The sequence below is a fragment of the Enhydra lutris genome, unplaced genomic scaffold, assembly GCF_002288905.1.
Source record: "Enhydra lutris kenyoni isolate GAN:26980312 unplaced genomic scaffold, ASM228890v2 scaffoldscaffold17, whole genome shotgun sequence".
NCBI classification, from domain to species: Eukaryota; Metazoa; Chordata; class Mammalia; order Carnivora; family Mustelidae; genus Enhydra; species Enhydra lutris.
The window spans coordinates 16180663-16204879 of record NW_019154101.1 but is presented as its reverse complement, the minus strand read 5'-3'; the positions used below and the strand labels follow the sequence as shown (position 1 = coordinate 16204879).

Here is a 24217-nt window from a genome sequence, read left to right as displayed (position 1 = left end):
TTATTTCATTGCTAGTCTGATAAATTATGTAAGATTTAGGATTACCGTTTGTTCTCCAGTCAACGGAGGACAGAATGCATAGGTAAAACTGTAAGAGTACTTTGAAAATAGTAGGGCATTACATAAAATACAGTGTAACATAATGATGGATATTGTTTGTTCTGATTTTAAAAAGCTTTTTGAATTATGTCTTGCACCTATAGTCAGTCTATAAATATTTTTAGTGATGGATTCTGTCTTTTATCTACTGCTTATTTAGGCCTTTATGTCAAGTCAGACATCTTCTTAATCTTTTTTCTTATTGTTTCTAACCTTTTAATTAAGATTTATTTTCTGCAGATAAAGGTAAATGACTTTTATTTGACATCATTCTGTTAACTGAGGGGACTGGAATATGAGATTATGGTTTCTTTTCAATGTAGTAAATCTTGAGCTGCATCTGTTGAGATAATTAGCTTACAAATCAGAATAAGTATTTACTTTTGAATAATAAAACTTTTTTTCATGTACTTATTACTTCATGTTTGCAACATATATATCTATGGCAACCAGGGAAACAGATCACCTGCTAGTTTAAGTGCAGGTGATAGGGGAAAGCGAATTCCTCATTTCTTGAAAATGTGACTCGTTTCTTTTATAGTAAATGATTATTACATATTTTAAAAAAGAAAAAGTGATATAACTTTCAGTGAGGAATAACATGTGTGAAATACAGATGCCATATATTAAGAGCCCCCGTAGTTCAAATAAATTGAAAATGTGTAATGAATTTAGAAACTCCCAAATTTAGAGATGGACAGAGAACTAATATATAGAGAATTTGGGCATCTTTTCAGTTGCTTCTCAGAGACCGCTCCAAAGTCTTCCCTTGTATATTATAATAAAAGTAAACTGAAATGACTATGTTAAACTACATGGAAGAAGATAAGCAGAAATACAAATGGAAAGCAAATATTACACAAATTAGGTTCAGGATAAGACACAGGTGACTATCTGAATTAAGCCTGGGGATCCGTTTCTAGTTAATGAAATCTTCCATTTATTTTGTTTCTTTTGTAGAATTTGTTGTGATATTCTGTGTAAAGTGGACATTCACCATTGCATTTAGGAAAGAAGTACTAAAAGTTTTTGGTGTAAATAGCAGTTTTTCTCTGCATTTATATTGAGCTTATATTTTACTCCCTTTGAAACTGAGATTCCTTTTATATTGTCCATAATAATCTTATAATCAATATAACATTTCTTTGTAATGATATTTTGAGAAAAAATTGTACAGTATCAAGTATGAAAAGATTATAGTGCTCACCAAAACAAAGAATTTGAGAGTTTAAATATGAAATATTGTTAGCTATGATTGGTGAACATGAAACTTGATGTTCTCTTCCCCCTTCTTTTCTCATTTTTCTTAATGGTTTTAAGGAATGAGTTTAAGATAGATTTTTTTACTTTCTCTTCCAACTTTGCATTGTTTGTAAATCATAGTGGTCTGAAAGAGCAAAGAGAAGAAGTGCATATACTCACTAGACACACCAAACCACTTTTGGGAAAACAAAACTGTACTTGACCATGGTAACTTCATAACTAGATGTATAATTAATACACTGAACCTAAATTATGATATGGTACTTTCTCTAAAAATAATACTGTAGGGTAATAATTACATAAAAACAGCTGATATAAAAAATGTAAGTTAAGAAAGAAATTGTGTTCAGTGTGTAGATATATAAACCTGGATTCTTCCTGGTGAAATAGATCAACTGTTTTCTCATTTAACCCTAAGAAGTGAATATTCATTTCATTACAGGAGACTGGATTGAACCCAGAAAGGAGCTAGAACCTCATAAGAAGATAAAGCAATGAGGATTTTAAAAATTTATACTTTAAAACACTTTACTATAAAATTGTAACTAGGGTTCTTAAAGTGAATCATTTTATACATGTCCATACTTTTAATTAAAGTTTATTGAGTTCTTATACAGACTTTATACCAAATTAGGAACTATAATTTTTCTTATTTTAGTGACAGTAATATGCTTAGAAGCTTTTAGTCACTGTCACTTTCAATTATACCCTACATTTACATACACATATGTGTATATATAATCAATTTTTATATCAACAGAATACATCTATTTTAAGAATAGTTTGAATGTTGACATGTCTGTGTACACATCAGCACCACCACAATCAAATATATAACACATTCATGATTCCACAAAAGTTCCCTTTTTCCCTTGCAGTCATCTGATTTCTATTCCCAGCCTCAGGCGATTACTGATTTTTTTTCCCCCACTGCTATAGATTAGGATTTCTAAACTTCAGCACTATTAATATTTTGGGCTAGGTAATTGCTTATTGCCAGAGAGTGTTGTTCTGTGCCTTGTAGGATTTTTAGTTGCATCCCTGGTCTCCACCCACTAGATACTAGTAGAACTCTCTCTGTATACTCCCCACTCCTAGGTATGACAATCAGAAATGTCTGTAAAGACTGCCGAACTAACTCCAGGAGAGCAAAACATAGTCCCCTTGAGAACAGCTACCAAAGATTAGTTTTTCCTATACTTGCAGTTCATACAAATAGAATCATATAGGAAACTTTGTGCCTGGTTTCTTTCTCTCAGCATAATGGTTTTGAGATGCATCCAAGTTGGCACCTGTACCATTTGCTATCTCTTTTTACCAAATGGGGTTCCAGTATCAATAAAGTGCAATTTGGTTAAATTGTACCAAAACGTTTGGTTCTGTTCATATATTTTTTTAATACTTAAAGACTTAAAAAAAAGCTGCTTTAACATATTTGCTAATCATATCACTCTAGTCCTTTCTGGATCTATTAGCTGATTTATTTACTGGTTGTGAGCCACATTTTTCCCCTTTCTCGTGTTAGTGATTTCTTTATTGAATATCAGATGTCATTCGTTTTACATTGTTGAGTGGGGGATTTTGTTTTTCTTTAGTAATGGACATGTTTTTGGAGTGCTGTCAAGTTATTCATGGATCAGCTTGATCCTTCAGGGCTTTCATTTTTTGGTTATGGTGGTGTAGAGTTGCCTCTATTGTTAATTTAACTCTATTACTAAGGTGTTACTTTTCTGATACCTTTATGGAATACCTGGTAGTTAAAGGACTCTTCACTCTGGAACTTGGGCATCAGCTAGCACTAAGTGTATTCTGGGAATTGTTCATTTTACAAGCCCCAAACTGTTTTTTGCCCAACCTTGTGGATTTTCATTCTTTATTTGCTTAGCTGATTATTTTGCAATCAGCTTGACAAGGACTTACACAGATTTCTGTAGTTCTTTGCTCTGCTCTTCCTTTTCAGTATTACGATCCCCAGATTTTGGCCTCCTTAATCTCTGAAATTTGACTTCTGTCTCTTCAACTCTGCAAGACCTCCGTAGCATCATCCTCCTTCCTGCATAGTGATCTTGACATTGCCTTCAAGAAAAAGGCCAGTTGTAAAGTTCACCACATTAGTTTTCCTTTTCTCAGGAAAAATAGCCCTGTGTACTGCCTGATGCCTAATGTTTGGAAACAGTTGTTTGTTATATTTTACTCAGTTTTCAGGTTATTTACAGCAGGACAGCAAGACTTCCTAGGAAGTACCTGCATTGTGGCCAGAAGCAAAACTCTGGGTTTTAATTCTTTTGTGTTATTATAAACATAGAAATTTTGGGAAAACATCAGATTCATATTTGCTTTACTCACACAGTTACTACTTCACTGTGTTCCTATAGTACCATTCCTGTGATTCCATTTCCTCTTGCCTCATTCTCTATGTTGAAGGGCCTTTGCTGGTCCAACACCACTGGCCTCTCTCTGAACTTGCCCACTTATTCTGCACAAAGGTAGGCAGAATGTTTGGTGGGGTAGCTTGGGAGAAGGTTGGAAAATCTTGGATTAACCTACTTGTGTAGGCTGTACTTTCAAGTTAGCCTATCTTTAGGTTATGTTGGTGCCTTTTATTTAGCAGAGACCTTTAGTTGTCTATCATTGTCTGTGATTAAATAGGTTAGTTCTGTTTAGGGGAGACATTTGGAAGTCTATGTGGCAGCGGATCCAAGTAATGGTATCTACTTTAGCTGTTTCAGTATTAACAGATTTCTTGGACGCCATTCATCTTCTCCTGTCTACTACTCGGTACCAAATTTGGAGGGGGAGATAAATCATTGTTCCCCTCAAACCTAAATATCCCAGATATATATATTTTAAAATTAGTATTATATCAGATCAATAAATATTTTTAAGTGTGAGGAATGCAAATTGAAAAGCTCACACTCTCATTGACTGGGGAAGTGTAACCAGATTATACATAAAGGCTACCAAGTTGTCTCTAGCAGTCTTTGTAGTCACTCTGTCTCTGGCTCAGCCTAATTTCTAATTTTGAGGTGAATTGGACCCTTGAGCCCCTCCACCAGCTGGTAGTTTCACATGCATACCACATCTTCTGCTTTAGTACTGTTTACAATTGTGGATCTTTTTCTTAGGATGAGATGATGAAAAAGCAAAACAGAATAGCAAAAGTGGAAGGAATAGGAGGGCAAGAGGAGCGGGTAGGGCAGGAGGGAAGAGGGAATGGATAATACAAGATTTCTTCAATAGCAGGTAATTTATGAAAGAACTACATGGGCATCTTCTACTTGAAGGAGGTAGTAGTAGTTATACAATGTTATACATGGATAGAAAAGATGATATAGAGGAGGAAGCAGATGAAAAACGCATTTGTCTTTGCAATCATATGCCACTAGTGATTCTTATTAGGCTTTAGGTAGTTCGTTCTTAGAAAATAAGTAATGTAGATATTCTAAATAGAAACTATAAAAAATTACTTTAAGGCTGTTGAATTAAGTCTTTTACCTAATTCATATTAAGGTGCATTTAACATTATAACTTTGTTATTAATAACATAATTTTCAACAAAATTATCAGCTTTGGTATTTCTTGGGTTTAGATTAAAGGTTTTGAGAGTTTTCTTTTTTTTAATTTTTATAAACGTATAATATATTTTTATCCCCAGGGGTACAGGTCTGTGAATCGCCAGGTTTACACACTTCACAGCACTCACCATAGCACATACCCTCCCCAATGTCCATAACCCCACCCCCTCCCACCCCACACCCCCCATCCACCCTCTGTTTGTTTGGTGAGATTAAGAGTCACTTATGGTTTGTCTCCCTCCCAATCCCATCTTGTTTCATTTACTCTTCTCCTACCCCCTTAACCCCCCATGTTGCATCTCCTCTCCCTCATATCAGGGAGATCATATGATAGTTGTCTTTCTCCGACTGACTTATTTCGCTAAGCAAGATACCCTCTAGTTCCATCCACGTCGTCGCAAATGGCAAGATATCATTTCTTTTGATGGCTGCATAGTATTCCATTGTGTATATAAACCACATCTTCTTTATCCATTCGTCTGTTGATGGACATCTAGGTTCTTTCCATACTTTGGCTATTGTAGACATTGCTGCTATAAACATTCGGGTGCACGTGCCCCTTCGGATCACTACGTTTGTATCTTTAGGGTAAATACCCAGCAGTGCAATTGCTGGGTCATAGGGTAGTTCTATTTTCAACATTATGAGGAAACTCCATGCTGTTTTCCAGAGTGGTTGCACCATCTTGCATTCCTACCAACAGTGTAGGAGGGTTCCCCTTTCTCACATCCTCGCCAGCATCTGTCATTTCCTGACTTGTTAATTTTAGCCATTCTGACTGGTGTGAGGTGATATCTCATTGTGGTTTTGATTTGTATTTCCCTGATGCCGAGTGATATGGAGCACCTTTTCATGTGTCTGTTGGCCATCTGGATGTCTTCTTTGCAGAAATGTCTGTTCATGTCTTCTGCCCATTTCTTGATTGGATTATTTGTCCTTTGGGTGTTGAGTTTGCTAAGTTCTTTATAGATTTTGGACACTAGCCCTTTATCTGATATGTCGTTTGCAAATATCTTCTCCCATTCTGTCAGTTGTCTTTTGGTTTTGTTAACTGTTTCCTCTGCTGTGCAAAAGCTTTTGATCTTGATAAAATCCCAATAGTTCATTTTTGCCCTCGCTTCCCTTGCCTTTGGCGATGTTCCTAGGAAGATGTTGCTGCGGCTGAGGTCGAAGAGGTTGCTGCCTGTGTTCTCCTCAAGGATTTTGAGGGATTCCTTTCTCACATTGAGGTCCTTCATCCATTTTGAGTCTATTTTCGTATGTGGTGTAAGGAAATGATCCAATTTCATTTTTCTGCATGTGGCTGTCCAATTTTCCCAACACCATTTATTGAAGAGGCTGTCATTTTTCCATTGGACATTCTTTCCTGCTTTGTCGAAGATCAGTTGACCATAGAGTTGAGGGTCTATTTCTGGGCTCTCTATTCTGTTCCATTGATCTATGTGTCTGTTTTTGTGCCAGTACCATGCTGTCTTGATGATGACAGTTTTGTAGTAGAGCTTGAAGTCCGGAATTGTGATGCCACCGACTTTGGCTTTCTTTTTCAATATTCCTTTGGCTATTCGAGGTCTTTTCTGGTTCCATATAAATTTTAGGATTATTTGTTCCATTTCTTTGAAAAAAATGGATGGTATTTTGATAGGAATTGCATTAAATGTGTAGACTGCTTTAGGTAGCATAGACATTTTCACAATATTTATTCTTCCAATCCAGGAGCATGGAACATTTTTCCATTTCTTTGTGTCTTCCTCAATTTCTTTCATGAGTACTTTATAGTTTTCTGTGTATAGATTTTTAGTCTCTTTGGTTAGGTTTATTCCTAAGTATCTTATAGTTTTGGGTGCAATTGTAAATGGGATGGACTCCTTAATTTCTCTTTCTTCTGTCTTGTTGTTGGTGTAGAGAAATGCAACTGATTTCTGTGCCTTGATTTTATATCCTGACACTTTACTGAATTCCTGTACAAGTTCTAGCAGTTTTGGAGTGGAGTCTTTTGGTTTTCACATACAATATCATATCATCTGCGAAGAGTGATAGTTTGATTTCTTCTTTGCCGATTTGGATGCCTTTAATTTCCTTTTGTTGTCTGATTGCTGAGACTAGGACTTCTAGTACTATGTAGAATATCAGTGGTGATAATGGACATCCCTGCCGTGTTCCTGACCTTAGCGGAAAAGCTTTCAGTTTTTCTCCATTGAGAATGATATTTGCGGTGGGTTTTTTCATAGATGGCTTTGATAATATTGAGGTATGTGCCCTCTATCCCTACACTTTGAAGAGTTTTGATAAGGAGAGGATGTTGTACTTTGTCAAATGCTATTTCAGCATCTATGGAGGGTATCATATGGTTCTTGTTCTTTCTTTTATTAATGTGTTGTATCACATTGATTGATTTGTGGATGTTGAACCAACCTTCCAGCCCTGGAATAAATCCCATTTGGTTGTGGTGAATAATCCTTTTAATGTACTGTTGAATCCTATTGGCTAGTATTTTGGTGAGAATTTTTGCATCTGTGTTCATCAAGGATATTGGTCTGTAGTTCTCTTTTTTGATGGGATCCTTGTCTGGTTTTGGGATCAAGGTGATGCTGGCCTCATAAAATGAGTTTGGAAGTTTTCCTTCCATTTCTATTTTTTGGAACAGTTTCAGGAGAATAGGAATTAGTTCTTCTTTAAATGTTTGGTAGAATTCCCCCGGGAAGCCATCTGGCCCTGGGCTTTTGTTTGTTTGGAGATTTTTGATGACTGTTTCAATCTCCTTACTGGTTTTGGGTCTGTTCAGGCTTTCTATTTCTTCCTGGTTCAGTTGTGGTAGTTTATATGTCTCTAGGAATGCATCCATTTCTTCCAGATTGTCAAATTTGTTGGCGTAGAGTTGCTCATAGTATGTTCTTATAATTGTCTGTATTTCTTTGGTGTTCGTTGTGATCTCTCCTCTTTCATTCATGACTTTTTTTATTTGGGTCCTTTCTCTTTTCTTTTTGATAAGTCTGGCCAGGGGTTTATCGATCTTATTAATTCTTTCAAAGAACCAGCTCCTAGTTTCGTTGATTTGTTCTATTGTTTTTTTGGTTTCTATTTCATTGATTTCTGCTCTGATCTTTATGATTTCTCTTCTCCTGCTGGGTTTAGGGTTTCTTTCTTGTTCTTTCTCTAGCTCTTTTAGGTGTAGGGTTAGGTTGTGTACCTGAGACCTTTCTTGTTTCTTGAGAAAGGCTTGTACCGCTATATATTTTCCTCTCAGGACTGCCTTTGCTGTGTCCCACAGATTTTGAACCGTTGTGTTTTCATTATCATTTGTTTCCATGAATTTTTTCAAATCTTCTTTAATTTCCTGGTTGACCCATTCATTCTTTAGAAGGATGCTGTTTAGTCTCCATGTATTTGGGTTCTTTCCAAATTTCCTCTTGTGATTGAGTTCTAGCTTCAGAGCATTGTAGTCTGAAAATATGCATGGAATGATCCCAATCTTTTGATACTGGTTGAGACCTGATTTAGGACTGAGGATGTGATCTATTCTGGAGAATGTTCCATGTGCAGTAGAGAAGAATGTGTATTCTGTTGCTTTGGGATGAAATGTTCTGAATATATCTGTGATGTCCATCTGGTCCAGTGTGTCATTTAAGGCCTTTATTTCCTTGTTGATATTTTGCTTGGATGATCTGTCCATTTCAGTGAGGGGAGTGTTAAAGTCCCCTACGATTATTGTATTATTGTTGATGTGTTTCTTTGATTTTGTTATTAATTGGTTTATATAGTTCGCTGCTCCCACATTAGGGGCATAGATATTTAAAATTGTTAGATCTTCTTGTTGGACAGATCCTTTGTGTATGATATAGTGTCCTTCCTCATTTCTTATAGTCTTTGGCTTAAAATCTAATTGATCTGATATAAGGATTGCCACTCCTGCTTTCTTCTGATGTCCATTAGCATGGTAAATTCTTTTCCACCCCCTCACTTTACATCTGGAGGTGTCTTCGGGTTTAAAATTAGTTTCTTGTAGGCAACATATAGATGGGTTTTGTTTTTTTATCCATTCTGATACCCTGTGTCTTTTGATTGAGGCATTTAGCCCATTAACATTCAGGGTAACTATTGGAGATATGAATTTAGTGCCATTGTATTGCCTGTAAGGTGACTATTACTGTATATAGTCTCTCTTCCTTTCTGATCTACTACTTTTAGCCTCTCTCTTTGTTTAGAGGACCCCTTTCAATATTTCCTGTAGATCTCGTTTGGTGTTTGCAAATTCTTTCAGTTTTTGTTTGTCCTGGAAGCTTTTAATCTCTCCTTCTATTCTCAATGGTAGCCTAGCTGGATATAGTATTCTTGGCTGTATGTTTTTCTCGTTTAGTGCTCTGAATATATCATGCTAGCTCTTTCTGGCCTGCCAGGTCTCTGTGGATAAGTCTGCTGCCAATCTAATATTTTTACCATTGTATGTTACAGACTTCTTTTCCCAGGCTGCTTTCAGTATTTTCTCTTTGTCACTAAGACTTGTAAATTTTACTATTAGGTGATGGGGTGTGGACCTATTCTTATTGATTTTGAGGGAGGGTTCTCTGAACCTCCTGGATTTTGATGCTTGTTCCCTTTGCCATATTGGGGAAATTCTCTTCAATAATTCTCTCCAATATACCTTCTGCTCCCCTCTCTGTTTCCTCTTCTTCTGGAATCCCAATTATTCTAATGTTGTTTCATTTTATGGTGTCACTTATCTCTCGAATTCTCCCCTCATGGTCTAGTAGCTTTTTGTCCCTCTTTTGCTCAGCTTCTTTATTCTCTGTCATTTGGTCTTCTATATCGCTAATTCTTTCTTCTGCCTCATTTATCCTAGCAGTGAGAGCCTCCATTTTTGATTGCACCTCATTAATAGCTTTTTTGATTTCAACTTGGTTAGATTTTAGTTCTTTTATTTCTCCAGAAAGGGCTTTTATCTCTCCCGAGAGGGTTTCTCTAATATCTTCCATGCCTTTTTCGAGCCTGGCTAGAACCTTGAGAATCTTCATTCTGAACTCTAGATCTGACATATTACCAATGTCTGTATTGATTAGGTTCCCTAGCCTTTGGTACTGCCTCTTGTTCTTTTTTTTGTGGTGAATTTTTCCGCCTTGTCATTTTGTCCAGAGAAGAGTATATGAAGGAGCAAGTAAAATACTAAAAAGGTGGCAACAACCCCAGGAAAATATGCTTTAACCAAATCAGAAGAGATCCCAAATTGTGAGGGGGGAGAAAGGGGATAAAAAGAGGTTCAGAAAGAAAAAAAAAATTAAAAGAAAACAAAGAAAAAATATAAAAAAGAAAAAAATATATATATATTAGATAAACTAGTTTAAAAACGTTAAAAAAGAAAAGGGTAAAAGTTAAAAAAAATTTGGCAGAAGAAGAGAAAATGAAATTGAAAAAGAAAAAAAAATTAAATTAACTGCAAGGCTAAAGAATCATGGGGAGAAAGCGATGAGTTCCATGCTTTGCTTTCTCCTCCTCTGGAATTCGGCTGCTCTCCTTGGTATTGAAACTGCAGTCCTTGGTAGGTGACTTGGTCCTGGCTGGATTTCTTGTTGATCTTCTGGGGGAGGGGCCTGTTGTAGTGATTTTCAAGTGTCTTTGCCCCAGGCGGAATTGCACCACCCTTACCAGGGGCCGGGCTGAGTAATACACTGGGGTTTGCTTTTGGGAGCTTTTGTTCCCTGAGCGCTTTCCGTAGAGTTCCGGAGGGCGGGAATGAAGATGGTGGCCCCCCAGTCTCTGGCCTGGAGGAGCCGAGAGCCTGGGGTCTCACTCCTCAGTGCGCCCTCAGAGAACAGCGCCCAATTACTCCCGTCACCCTGGCCTCTGGCCGTGCTCCGAGCTCACCGAGCCTGCGACTGGTTCAAGGTAACCCCGAGCTGAGAGCTCACTCCTCGGCTCTGTCTCTTTAGCCGGCTTCCCCGTTCTAATACCTGTAAGCTCTGCGACACTCAGACACCCCCGATCCTTCTGTGACCCTGCGGGACCTGAGACCACGCTGACCCTGCCTGGGCTTCACCCCGGTTAAGCCTTTGGAGCAATGTCCCTCAGCGGAACAGACTTTTAAAAGTCCTGATTTTGTGCTCCGTTGCTCCGCCGCTTGCTGGGAGCCGGCCCCTCCCCCCTCGGTCTATCTTCCCGTCGCTTTGGATTCACTTCTCTGCCAGTCCTACCTTTCAGAAAGTGGTTGATTTTCTGTTTCTAGAGTTGCTGTTCTTCTTCTCTTCGATCTCCCGTTGGATTTGTAGGTGTTTGCAATCTTTAGATAAGCTATCTAGCTGATCTGCTGCTACCTGAAGTAGTCTCAGCCTGCTACTTCTCCACCATCTTGACTCCTCCTGGGTTTTGAGAGTTTTTATTAAAAAGAATAATTTTCTCCTTTGACTTAATAACATTAATTTTTCTCTAGTTATTGCTTCTGATTGATGCTATTTATGAAATATTACAGGATCACTTGGTCTTAATATTCAGAGAATATATTAGAACTGAATATCTGAATTACACATTCTTTCAATAACACAATTCATTCTGGGTCATATGTATACTTGTGTGAGTATGCATATGTTTGAATATATTTATTTGTATACTCGTGTTTGTATAAAAGACTATGTAGCTTTGATGAGAGGTGGACTTTTTTTGTGTGTGTGTGTGACCTACATGTGAAATAGGGACATATTTAAATAAATTATGATTTATATACTTAAACATATTATTTTAGATATCATCACCATGAGGACTGTGTGATTGAAACTCTCTCCTAATATTACATTGACCACTCTTATCTTCCTGATAGGATTTATCAGCTGAAAGAGAGCTTTGGCAGATATATTCTGTAGTGTTAGTGTTCCCAGACACATCATTGGGCAGGGGCATCAGGACTTTGACCCTTTATTTTATTTTAATTAATTTATTTTTTTAAATATTATTTATTTATTTATTTGTCAGAGAGAGTGAGCACAGGCAGTCAGAGTGGCAGGCAGAGACAGAGGGAGAAGCAGGCTCCCCGCTGAGCCAGGAGCCCGATGTGGGACTTGATCCTAAGATGCTGGGATCATGACCTGAGCTGAAGGCTGCCGCTTAACCAACTGAGCCACCCAGATGTCCCTGACCCTTTATTTTAAAAGGCTCTTTTTCCTTTTTGATTCTAAAATCTCTTTCAAGAAAAGTATTTAAAGGTATGAGTTTATGTGACTACCTATACCTGTATGCTTCTATATCCCTTTTTTAAGGACACCTGCATCCTTTTTAATATATTATTTATAGATATTTTCTAATATAAAATTTCATGTGAATGATATTAAAATGGAAGATGGAAAAGTCTCATGGGAATGAAATTAAAGTTAAAATGGAAAAATAAAATTATATGAAAGTTGCTGTGTATTCATGAAATTGCTTAGAAAGAGGTTATATTTTATTTTGTTATTTTATTATTTTTTTAAAGATTTTATTTATTTATTTGACAGACAGAGATCACAAGTAGGCTGAGAGGCAGGCAGAGAGAGAGAGAGGTGGAAGCAGGCTCTGTGCCAAGCAGAGAACCTGACGTGGGGCTTGATCCCAGGACCCCGGGATCATGACCCGAGCCGAAGGCAGAGGCTTTAACTCACTGAGCCACCCAGGTGCCCCAAGAAGTTATATTTTAGCCATACTCTTTCAGCACCACTCGTTATTGGTGTAATTTTTTGCAAGAAGTGGAAATAAATAATTGACTAGAAATTTTCTGTGCTTATGTTTTCTTTTTGGTTTAAAGAAGTGAATAAAATTGTGTCTGAATATGCATGTGTATAATTCATGTCAGTCTGTATATTGAAATCTTACGTCTATCACATCTGTTATTTGATGTCTGTTACTTCAGATATCAGTAATGAATCATGTTCAGATAAGAAGACATTCAAGAATTATAGTTATAGGGGCGCCTGGGTGGTTCAGTGGGTTAAAGCCTCTGCCTTCGGCTCAGGTCATGATCCCAGGGTCCTGGGATCGAGCCCCGCATTGGGCTCTCTGCTCAGCAGGGAGCCTGCTTCCTCCTCTCTCTGCATGCTTCTCTGCCTACTTGTGATCTCTGTCTGTCAAATAAATAAATAAAATCTTTAAAAAAAAAGAATTATAGTTATAAGTCAATCCATTTTGTGACCTTTTAATGAATTCATTTTATAGGCTTTTTATAAGTATAATTGATGGCATAAGACGTCATTATAGAAAAATGTATTTTCTTTTGAAAGCCAAATACTATTTCTAGAATTTGTAATTTTTTACATATTTAACATTAATACTTATTTTTCAGTGTTTTTAGCATCTCATTATAATAATATAACATGCCATGTTTCTTATTAGACAATGATCTTGCCAAACTTCTGTTATGCTTCAAAATGTCTGATAAACAAACTGAGTGGATAGAAAACTGCCGAAGACAATTTTGCAAAATGATGAAGGCCAGACCTGATATAATCAGTGGAAGTAGTAAGTATGTTGTTTAATCTTTGGGGTGTTTTTGTTATGAAAATTGTATTAATGAAAGCTGTTTTTCCTAAAGATTAGTGTTGACATGTCTGGAGTACATAACACTGATCCCAGAAGTCCATTGACTTCTGAGAAATTATGATCCTAGAAAACAAAAATTACAACTTAAGATGCAGGGAAATGGGAGGCCAGTGGGAAGGCAAAAAAGAGGCCCACTGACTTTCACCCCTTCATGACAATAAAATTTTAGGCAGCATAAAAACTGCCAAAAAATACTGAAATCTGAGAAATTACTAAACTTTTTTTTAAATCAATTGGAAGACTGCTGCCTTAACTAGGTTTTGCTCAGTTTCACCAGCTTTCACTTGAATATACCATACTGCTATATTTTTGGAAACTTTATAGACTTTTTAATTGACACATATTTTGAAACTCTGCCACATCTAGCCAAGTAAGTTTAGTCACTCTTAAGGAAACTGAAATTTTATTTGGGGGGAATAGCTTTGTTTCCTAAACTAGCAAATAAATTATTTTATATTCAAGTATTTACATGTGCATTTGTTTTCTAAAAATTATCATTTATAAATTAGCATTATTTTGAATAAAGATCTAAGAAAAAGGTTCTAATGGAAATATAAGGTAGATTTTTTTTGATAACTAAAATTGTCAATTTCATTAGCCATGCTTTATAGTTTTCATATTTATATTATTTTTTATAAAATTAAAAGTTGGAAATAAAAATGTTTATATTTTGTTGTTGGAGCAATTATATTTTCTGAGACTAGTGATATAATCTATGGGCAGCTCAGAGATGAATTCCCTAGATTTTCTTTTTGCCTCCTATATCCTAGAATGAGTGATTAAGAATGCCATTAGATGCAGGATAAAAAGGTGGGGGTCAATAAATGCCTACTCTTTCTAGCAAAAGGACCAGGAAAGGGGTAGCTATCAAGACACATTTTTGTAGGAAGTGACCACTTTAATCCAGCCAGACACCACAGAAAATCCTGCTAGCAAGACTTGGGCATAGCCTGGACTTCCCTCCTTACTTGTCAGTAATGGGACACCCTTGCTGCTCCTTGCTAGGATTATAGCACAGGAGACTTAGAAAGTTAAGGAGTTTCATTATCACTCAGTGTTAACAGGCCCAAACTTCCACCTTTCCCTCCACACATGTATTTGTCTCACACCTGCAACAAATTTAAAATTAGAAAGTAATCAGCAAAGAAATAAAATCCAAAAGGAAATTTTAGAAGTGAAAATACTATCACCAAAATAAAAAGCTAAATGAATTGGTCCAACAATAAAATGGATAGAGGGAAGAACTGGTGACTTGAAGATATCAGCAGAGAGGAAATAGACTGAAAAACAAAACAAAAAATTAATAGAGCTGCAGAGACCTGTGGAACCATAACAGAAGGTCTAACATTTGTGTCATTGGAGACCTGGAAAGAGATTAGGACTATAAATGTCTTTGAAGAAACATAGCTTAAAATTTTCCAAATTTATCAAGAAACCTAAATCTAAATCTATGGATTCAAGAGCCACAAACAGGATAAACCCAAAGAAATCCACACCAAGATGAAATATAGTCAAACTTCTAAAAACTAAAGACAAAAAATCTTGAAAGCAGAGAAGAAACAACATACCTACAGGGGAAAATCAGTATCACTGGCCATGGACTTCTCACCAGAAAAGACGGAGGACAGAGAAAGTGGCATGACATTCATACGCTGAAAGAACTGTTAACCTGAATTCTCTATGCATTGAAAATAGTCTTCAGGAACAGAAAATCAAGATATTCTCAGATGAATAATTTGTCAACTGCAGACCTATCCTAAATGAAGGGATAAAGGAAGTTCTCTATCTCTGTACTATCCTCACAACTTCATGAGATTCTGTAATTATACAAAAGAAGTCTTCTTAAAAAATGTAGAGGAAAGTGAATGTAAACTACTTGAAATCATTGAGAAAAATAATCTGAATATGCTCATAATAATTTGTATAAAAAGTGGATATGGTTGGGTGCAGTAAGATTGTAAACTGCCTGAAACCTATGAGCATAGTGTTAACTTCATGGGGTAGGGAGATGACGGCCATGATTTACTTCTTGAATAAGCAAGTGTTCAAGGAACAACCTCTGGTGGTTACATGCAAGATGGGTTGATTGGGAAAAAAATGGGTCTCTAGTGTAATTATCTTATGATTTGATGATATGCTAAAATGATCAAAGATAAAGAATTAAAAAGGAATGAATCCAGGAGAAACTTTGCATGTTTACAAACACCGTGCTGCCTTAGTTTTGGAACCAGCTTTGTTGCGATAGCAGTGCTGAGGGAGAAAGCAGTTATACCCAAGTATCCCTGAAAAATCTGTCCTCAGTTTTTCCTCATTAGATAAACCCATGCCCCTTTGTAGTGTGTGTACACACACACACACACACACACACACACACCTTACACATTTTGTTTTTATAATAAAGTCTGTGTCATAGCCCCATGGAATAAGTATGTTTAAAAGAGGGTGGCTTATAATCTAAAATCCTTTCTAGAAATTCCAGGTCTATCATTTGAAATAAAAAGATCCACTTAAGATTTTAACAAAAAATATATTTTTTTAAAGGTTTTATTTATTTATTTGACAGAGATCACAAGTAGGCAGAGAGGCAGGCAGAGAGAGAGAGAGGTGGAGGCAGGCTCCCTGCGGGGCAGAGAGCCCGACGCGGGGCTCGATCCCAGGAGCCTGGGATCATGACCTGAACTGATGGCAGAGGCTTAACCCACTGAGCCACCCAGGCGCCCCAACAAAAAATATTTTTAAAAATTTTTTAAGAAAAAAGTATTTTATAGTTTACTTTCTGAACGATAATATTAAAAAATAATTTGTGTTTAAAGTTAAGTGTTTCATGATATGAACTAATTTCCTTGAATTATAGATGATGAAATTTTCAGTGAATTGACAAGTGGTTAGTCATACTGAGATATATAGCCATTCCAGGAATTACGCAAGTTCAGCTACACTTATGTGTAATTAGTTAGATGTGCCAATGAGATTTTAGCCACAGGTTCAACTACCACATATAGATCAGTTTTTATTATTATTCTATGATTATAGCCTATTCCTCAAAATATTTGGAAGTGCATAGTGCTGTTCATAGGGTTCCTGAGCAAAATGAATCTATTGGTATCAGTAGAAATCCAGGACCTTCTCCGGATAGTTTGGTGATATAATTTTTGCCTATGACAGTGTGGAGTAGTTTGTCCAAAAGCCTCCAGTGTATGTATCTAATAGCATAATTTGGCATTTCAAGATCAGTACTTGCCAGAAAATAGTGTGCTTTGCAAAGTCTGTGATTAGTCTGGTAACTCTTAAGTTTCAAATCATATTGTGTTTAGCTCCACAGATGTGATAGTTTTCCCAATTCACTGAAGTGTGTTTAGGTATCTGTCTGATAGCTAGACCCAATTCTGAGCATAGGATTCAAAGAATTGCTTAGCAGTATGCTGTGACCTTTCCCATTAACTTAGGTACTTTATTTCAGTGCATAGCATGTAGCAACCATATGGTTGTGCTAAAATGAGAATAATTATAATGTTAAATGGATATTTCCATTTAAAGTAAACTTTTTATATAACCTTTGTTACTAATGTGTATCTCACATTTTAGTCATATTTAATTCAGAATGATTTTCTAAAAATCATTGAGATGTTCTTAAATTGTGATCTCAAAAGACTATATATTTTTTATTTAAATTCACTTAACATATACTGTATTATTTCAAGGGTACAGGTCTGTAATTCACAAGTCTTATATAATACCCAGTGCTCATCGTAACATATACCCTCCCCAGTTTCCATCATCCCGTTATTCTATCCCCTCATTCCTGCCCCCCTGCCAGCAACCCTCAAGTTTGTTTCCTAAAATTAAGTCTCTTATGTTCTGTCTCCCTCTCCAGTTTCGTCTTGTTTCATTTCTTTCTCTCTGTATTAAATGACTTATAAACAAACCCATGGAGGTAGAAAGCTCTCACCTAAGGGCTATTTATGTATAGATTCGTGGATTAAAAACTTTGAAAGATTTTTCTGTGAGTGAGAGAATTTATCCTTATGCATGTGAAGATAGAAGAGGTAAACAACTCTAAGTTTAAATAATTGACAATACTGGTGCCCTTTCTGACCCTCAACTACTATATTCTTATTCCTTTTAATACTTATTTTAATTTGAAGTCAGAATATGAATAGAGTTCAGTGATTAAAATTTTTTTTTTATCTTAAGCCATTAAAATACTGTGGTATGTAGCTTGTCAGAGCTACAATTGTTGGAAAGCACATGTTATTCCTGTTTGATTTTACATTTTTTACATGTTCAGCAGTAATTTCTTTATGACTTATGTGCTTAAAATGTACTTGGATATGAAAAAAGGGTCCATTTAGTTAATATAGTTATTATAGATTATATTATATAGATTATATGTATATTATTCTGATTATTATATATAATATATTATATAATATATTATATCTGTTATAGATAACATATTAATTATATTATTTATATGTACTATATATTACATAATGCATAATATATATTATATATTATATATAATATGTAGTTAATATAGATCAGTCAATAAAATATATAAAATATATATATTCTGTATATGCATATCATTTACTTCATAGATACATTTCTTTACAAAAAAACAATTCTGGATACTATATTAAGTATAATTCAACTGATTATATACATTTTGAGAGTAATACAACTGATTATATACATTTTGAGAGTAATATATGCAAATATATTTATATATATTTGATATATATATATATACATACACATTTGAGAGTAATATATGCAAATATATACAACTGATTATGTACATTTTGAGAGTAATATATGCAGTCATAGTGGCATCATCTATATGGCATTATCAGTCCAGTCCAGGAAAGAATCATTTGTCCCTTCTAAACCAGATAGAGAAAAGCTTACTTTTTTTTTTTGGACACAGTTCTTTATTGTTTCACTGATAGGCATCTTTTCCAACTTTTTAAAAAAATTAATGAACTCTATTTTTTAGAGCAATTTCAGATTTACTGCAAAATTGAGCAGAAAGTACACAGAGTTCCCATATATGTTCTATGCCTTACACATGCACAACCTCCCTTACTATAAACATCTCACATCAGGTGATACACTTGTTATAATCAATGTACCTACACTGACACATCATTATCATCCAAAGTCCATAGTTTACATTAGGGTTCACTCTTGGTGTTTGCACATTCTATCAGTTTTGACAAAAGTATAATGGAGAAATTTATCCACCATTGTTGTGTCATAGAAAAGAGTGTCACTGCCCTAAAAATCCTGTGTTCTGCCTTTGCATCCTTCCCTCCACCCACATACTGACAAGTTTACTTATGATCCAGTTGCCTCGAACAGATACAAAGTTGCAAAGTGTATAAAACATATTAGTATGTCCTGTCTTGAAAGGGAAGGGAGTTGTTATGCCTTGATTGTGGTCTTGGAGTTCAGAAAATTTTTTTCTGTATGTGTGAATAATGATGATAAGATATTATAGCCTAATTAGTGATGATTTTCTTTCTGTATCAAAATCATTTAGCAAATTCTGAAGTAATCCTTTGAGAATCTAAAGATAACAGATGATTCTTTTCCAGTTTTACATTGAATAGGTTCTCAGTGAAGCAATTAAAATTTAATTTACATGAGAAACATTGTTATGAATATTAAAGTGGTATGTGTTTTGAATTGGACCTCCTTAAGAGTATAACTGAAGAAGTTCAGATGACTTTTATCTACTAGTCTGTGACTTTAGAGATACATTATCATGTATTATTCTTGACCTTTAATATCCTAATTTTTCTCTTGTTAATTACAGCTTTACAGGAATTGCTTGAAAAATTTGTGCTTCATCTCTCTGAAAACCTCTCTGAATGCTACTTCCCCTCAGTGGAATATACAGGTATGTTTTGAGCATCTTGGATTTTGAAAAACAATTATCTAAAAAATAGTATTTCATAGAGCTGTCTAATTAGATTAAAAATATGCACAAGGTTTCTCATCTTAAAAATTTCTCACTTTGTGCTTTGTACAGTATGAATGTCTTTCAATATCTTTTGTGCAAATAGTTGGGTTTTCTTGTAACCTGCTAACTCCTTTTGACCTCTTTTTTTCCTGTCTACCCATCAAAAGTTGTTTTTCATTAAGGCAGTGTCTTCCTCTCTTTTGATTCTATCCACTATCCTCTAGGATCTCATTTGTTTGTATTATTTTACCTATCTCATATATTGATAACTTCAAAATTCACATCTTCTATTCAGAGATCTACTATAAGCTTCACTGCTTAATAGGTAAACATCACCTGGATGTGCTGCAGAAACCCTCAAACTGGAAATGTCTAGCAGGGCCCTCACCTCATCATACCTTATTAACGTATATCGTTTTTCTACATTATCTGTTTTGGTGGGCAATACAGTCATCTACTGTCCATCTAAACTGGAAACTGAAAAATGATCTAAGTCCATATTTTCTTCTCAATTACCAAACTATGTTAATTCTCTGTTCTTAATAGATCTCAAATTTATCTACTTAATTGATCTCTTCTTTGTTCAGGCCACCATTACTTCTTGCCTAGGGTATTACAACAGCCTCTTTTCCTGGTGTCGCTGATTAGAATCTGATTTCTTTTCAAAGGTATTCTTTATGCTGCTTTCAAAGTGATCTTTGAAGTACAAATGTGACCTACTCATTCCTCTACCCCTTGGAAGATCCCCATTGACCACGGCATAAAATCTAAACTTCTTTCCATGATACCCAAAGCCTTACATTTTTTTCCCTTTTCTTTCTCTCTGGCATCGTATCTTTCTCTCCATGCCTTCTGTTTATTTTTCAGGAACACTAAACTATTAGCAGGACTGCCAGCTTCTCCTTTCCCCCACCCAAAGACACATTCATTTATGAAATGCATATAGAATTTTTATAAGCATTTAGACACAGCAATAAATAAAAGAGGGAAAAGATTTTGCCTTCTTATGGGAAGACAGACAATCTTTAGTAGATCAAATAGTATGGTGGTGAATGAGAAATGCCAAGCAGGAAAGAGGGCTAGGGAGTTCTAGCTTGGGATGGGGGTTACATTATTAAATCGTGTTCAGACTAGCAGAGTTGGGAGAAAGATATGTAGATGTTTTCAGGAGAGGAAATTCCAGCTGTTGACCAGGAAAGAGACAAGTATGGCTGAACATGAGTATGTAAGAAGCATTGTCGGTATTGAAGTCAGAGAGGGAAGGATGATAGAGGGTTTTTAAAAGTCACTGCAGGGTCTTGAACATAGCCACACAGGCTCTGATTTACATTTTTACAAAAAGATTGCTGTGGCAGCTATGTTGAGCAAAGATTGAAGGGAGGAAGAGGGCTAAGGCAGGGAGATGAAGTAGGAAGCTATTAAGAAGATCCACATGAAAAGTGGTAATGGTTTGGATGTGGATGTCAGTGGGAGATAGTATTTGGAGTCTGGGTATATTTTGATGATCGAGCCAACAGAATTGAGTAACACATTGACAATGGCATGTGAGAGAAAGAAGGAATCAAAGAAGACTCCAAGTTATTGATCCAAGCCACTGGAAGGATTAAGTTATCATACACTGAGATAAAGAAGAATGGGGGAAAAAATAAGTTGGAAAGAGGAGGTGAAGAGCTTGCTTTTATGTTATGTTTTAGATACTTGTTATATATTTAAATGAACGTATTTTTTATACATTGGATATTTGAATCTGGAATTTAGGGGAAAGGTGTTGGCTGGAAATATATATTGCTAAATCATCAGCTTAGTGTATAAAGCCAATATGCATCTCTGTAATGTCTTTCTCATATTCTGACTTAATGTCTAATTCTTCATGTGACAGTAAACTCTTGTAGCATAGTTTTTATGTCTTATCTGTCACATCCTCTGCAACTAGAATGACAGTGTTAAGAAATATTTGACAAATAAAAGAAAGAATAGCTAAAAGAATGAAGGAGGGAGGGCTTTATAAACAGTGCCAATCAGTTTGTCTTAATTCTAACAGGCAATAGATTAAACCCTCTAAGATTTCTGAGCAGAAGCTTTACTTGACTCATCTGTACTTTAGGAAGATTATTTTAGTGACCGTGTAAAGGATGAACTAGAGTGCAGAACTGAAATCTGCCAGAGGTGAATCTCCAGGCATGAGGGTCAGTAAAGTAGAGAAGTAGCAGAGACTTATGAAAATAATCAAGGGATATTGTTCCTCTTCCTTATAAGGGTAATATGACTTCTCTGTTTGCTGAAGAAATCCTCATTTAAATATTTATTCAAGTTAGACACTATACATCATATTTCCTTAAAAAGAAAAATATATGCTTCCAGTCTGGTCCAGCCTATCCTTCTGGTCCTATTACTCACCACTGATCAAAGGCCCCCTGTGCATTCATGCCACTGAAACTTTGCTCCTCCTGTTCCTTCTAGATGAGCTTTTCTTCCCCCATATGATAATGTAAAACTTAACTGTAAAGTTGCAGCTAAAATGTTCACTTCCCTCTTACTCCGAAGTAGATATTCCTCTTCTCTGCTCATTATATTCACCTTAATCTACCATTTTGATATTTATTATATTGTATGTGGCTAGTTCAAATTATTCCATTAGGTCTCAAACTCCTTTGTACCTTCGGTATAGTATTTGATATATCTTTATTGAATTAAATATATAAACTGTAACATCAGCATCTGTATTCACACCAATACATTTGTGTAATAATTCTAAATATATTGGTATTTACAAATACACATATGAACATATACCTAATTATTTACACAGCCCCTTTAATGCAAATTTGGCAAAGGGATAAAAGAGAACTTAAGAAAATGAGAACAAAGAAATGAGAAGAAAATGTAAGGTAGCATTAAATAGGGATTAAGGTAGGTGAAGGCAGTTGATACCTACTGAGTACCTCTTGCGAGTTAAATAGTGTGCCGAAGTACATAATGTGTATTATATTATTCAACCCTATAACTGCTCTTTGCAGTAGGCATAATCATCACTTTTAAAATCAGGAGACTGAGGTACAGAGGAAAGAAAACAGACATTGTGAGGAGAGTTTCGAAGAAAAACATTTGTGAAGAAAATTATAACTTTATGAATAAACCTGAAAATGTGTATGAAGAGATACAGGGATGAATGGTCAAGTCTATGAGTATGAAAGGAAATAAGAAGTGATAATTATGGAGATTTGCATGGCCAGAGGGGGTATCTCCCTAGTCTTCACTATAATCTCCAATTTCTATAGCTCTCCTTGGCACATTGTTATATTATATCATATTTTCTGTAGATAATCTGAAATTAACATTATGTTGTATACATAATCTAAATACTCAACAAGACTAATTGCTCAGTGTGTATATATTCAGTGCCCTTTGTAGAATTTCTAAATTATGATGTGAGAGATCTCAGATGTTGGCTCTTTTGAATGTATTATCTAGGCAGATAAACCCCAAATGTGAATTTAAATTCTTCAAAGGCTCTAACTGAATAGCTCTCCACTGGAATTTTAGAGTACAGCCAAAAATAAAGTCACTTCCTCTTTGATTGTATAATATATGTTATTATGATATGGTAAACTTGTTGTTAATATCATTTTCTAACCATGGCTTTAGATATCCTCACCCTTCACCCCTTTTTTGTTTGGGAGAGGCTGGTGGAACAATGATTTCCTATTGTAAAATTTCACTGTATTTACTTTAAATAAATAAAAACCATGTTTTGATATAAAAAAGAAAATGCTGGATGGATATATTCAGTATTTTTTCATGTTTCTTGAAATGAGAAATTGATTGTCTTTTTAAAAATGACAGCTTGCTTAAACCCTAAGGTAGCTGAAATTAGAATAACACAATCATCCATCTGTTGTTAGTACCCTCAGGATTCCAATCTATTATAAAATGTGCAGATCTGGAAAAATCAAATTAGTTTAGCTGTTTATCCCCTTAAAGAAAGAGAAATGAACAAAGTTCTGCACATTTGCAGTTTGTAAATCTATACAAGTATCTTTCCAAGTCTTAACCGATGTTAATTTTTTGTTGGTTCATTTCCCTGGAATGAGTTGGGGATTTTTTTTATCCTAATGTAATTGCTTCTTTAAATGATAAACTAAGTACTCCTTTAAAGGTAGGAAATATTTTTAATGTTTTATCTTTATGTTGCTAATCAAACAGTTGGAAAGAAATCAGAAAATTTTGTATTGTTTCACCTTTTGATTATTAAAATACTTTTTGAACTTAATATATATTGTCAAAAATCTTTTATACTTTTTTTGGATATTCAGCAAATATGCTCTTTGCCACCTTCCATTTATGGAGCATGTTTGTGAGTATGCTTAATAATAGCAAGGAAGTATATAATATGAATTAATTACGATATCCTCAAGTAGGGGAAATAGTGCATCCACCTAAAATGATGAATTAAATAAATTGCAACAACTAGTTAAATAAAGAAAACTGACATTTTTCAGCTGGCTACTTTATTTTCAGGCAGTGTGCCTTTAAGTATAGTATTTGTACTGGGTTGTTGTCAAATGAGGGGTTTTGTTTCAAGTGTCATAGGTGTTTAGTGGAAAGAGCAACCAATGTTGACTAGTGCCATTGTGAAAGACAAGAGGAAGAAGCAATACTGGAGCAAGAGGAGTGGCGCTAGTATGGCTAAAACAAAAAGTAGGAGAGGAGGAGTCTTGCAGGAAAGGGTAATAGCAGAAAGACATGGAAAGAAATCCTTTTT

At 35.4% G+C, this 24217-nt stretch overlaps 1 protein-coding gene across 1 annotated transcript in view; it reads left to right on the top strand.

The window, feature by feature from the left end:
* The window catches only part of LOC111147590 (TBC1 domain family member 32), a 237940-nt gene that overhangs the window by 171949 nt on the left and 41774 nt on the right, over positions 1 to 24217 (top strand). The window contains exons 25-26 of the mRNA XM_022503709.1: positions 13281 to 13406; positions 19309 to 19392. Of these exons, the coding sequence (XP_022359417.1) occupies positions 13281 to 13406; positions 19309 to 19392 (210 nt within the window). The remainder of the gene's footprint in view (positions 1 to 13280; positions 13407 to 19308; positions 19393 to 24217) is intronic.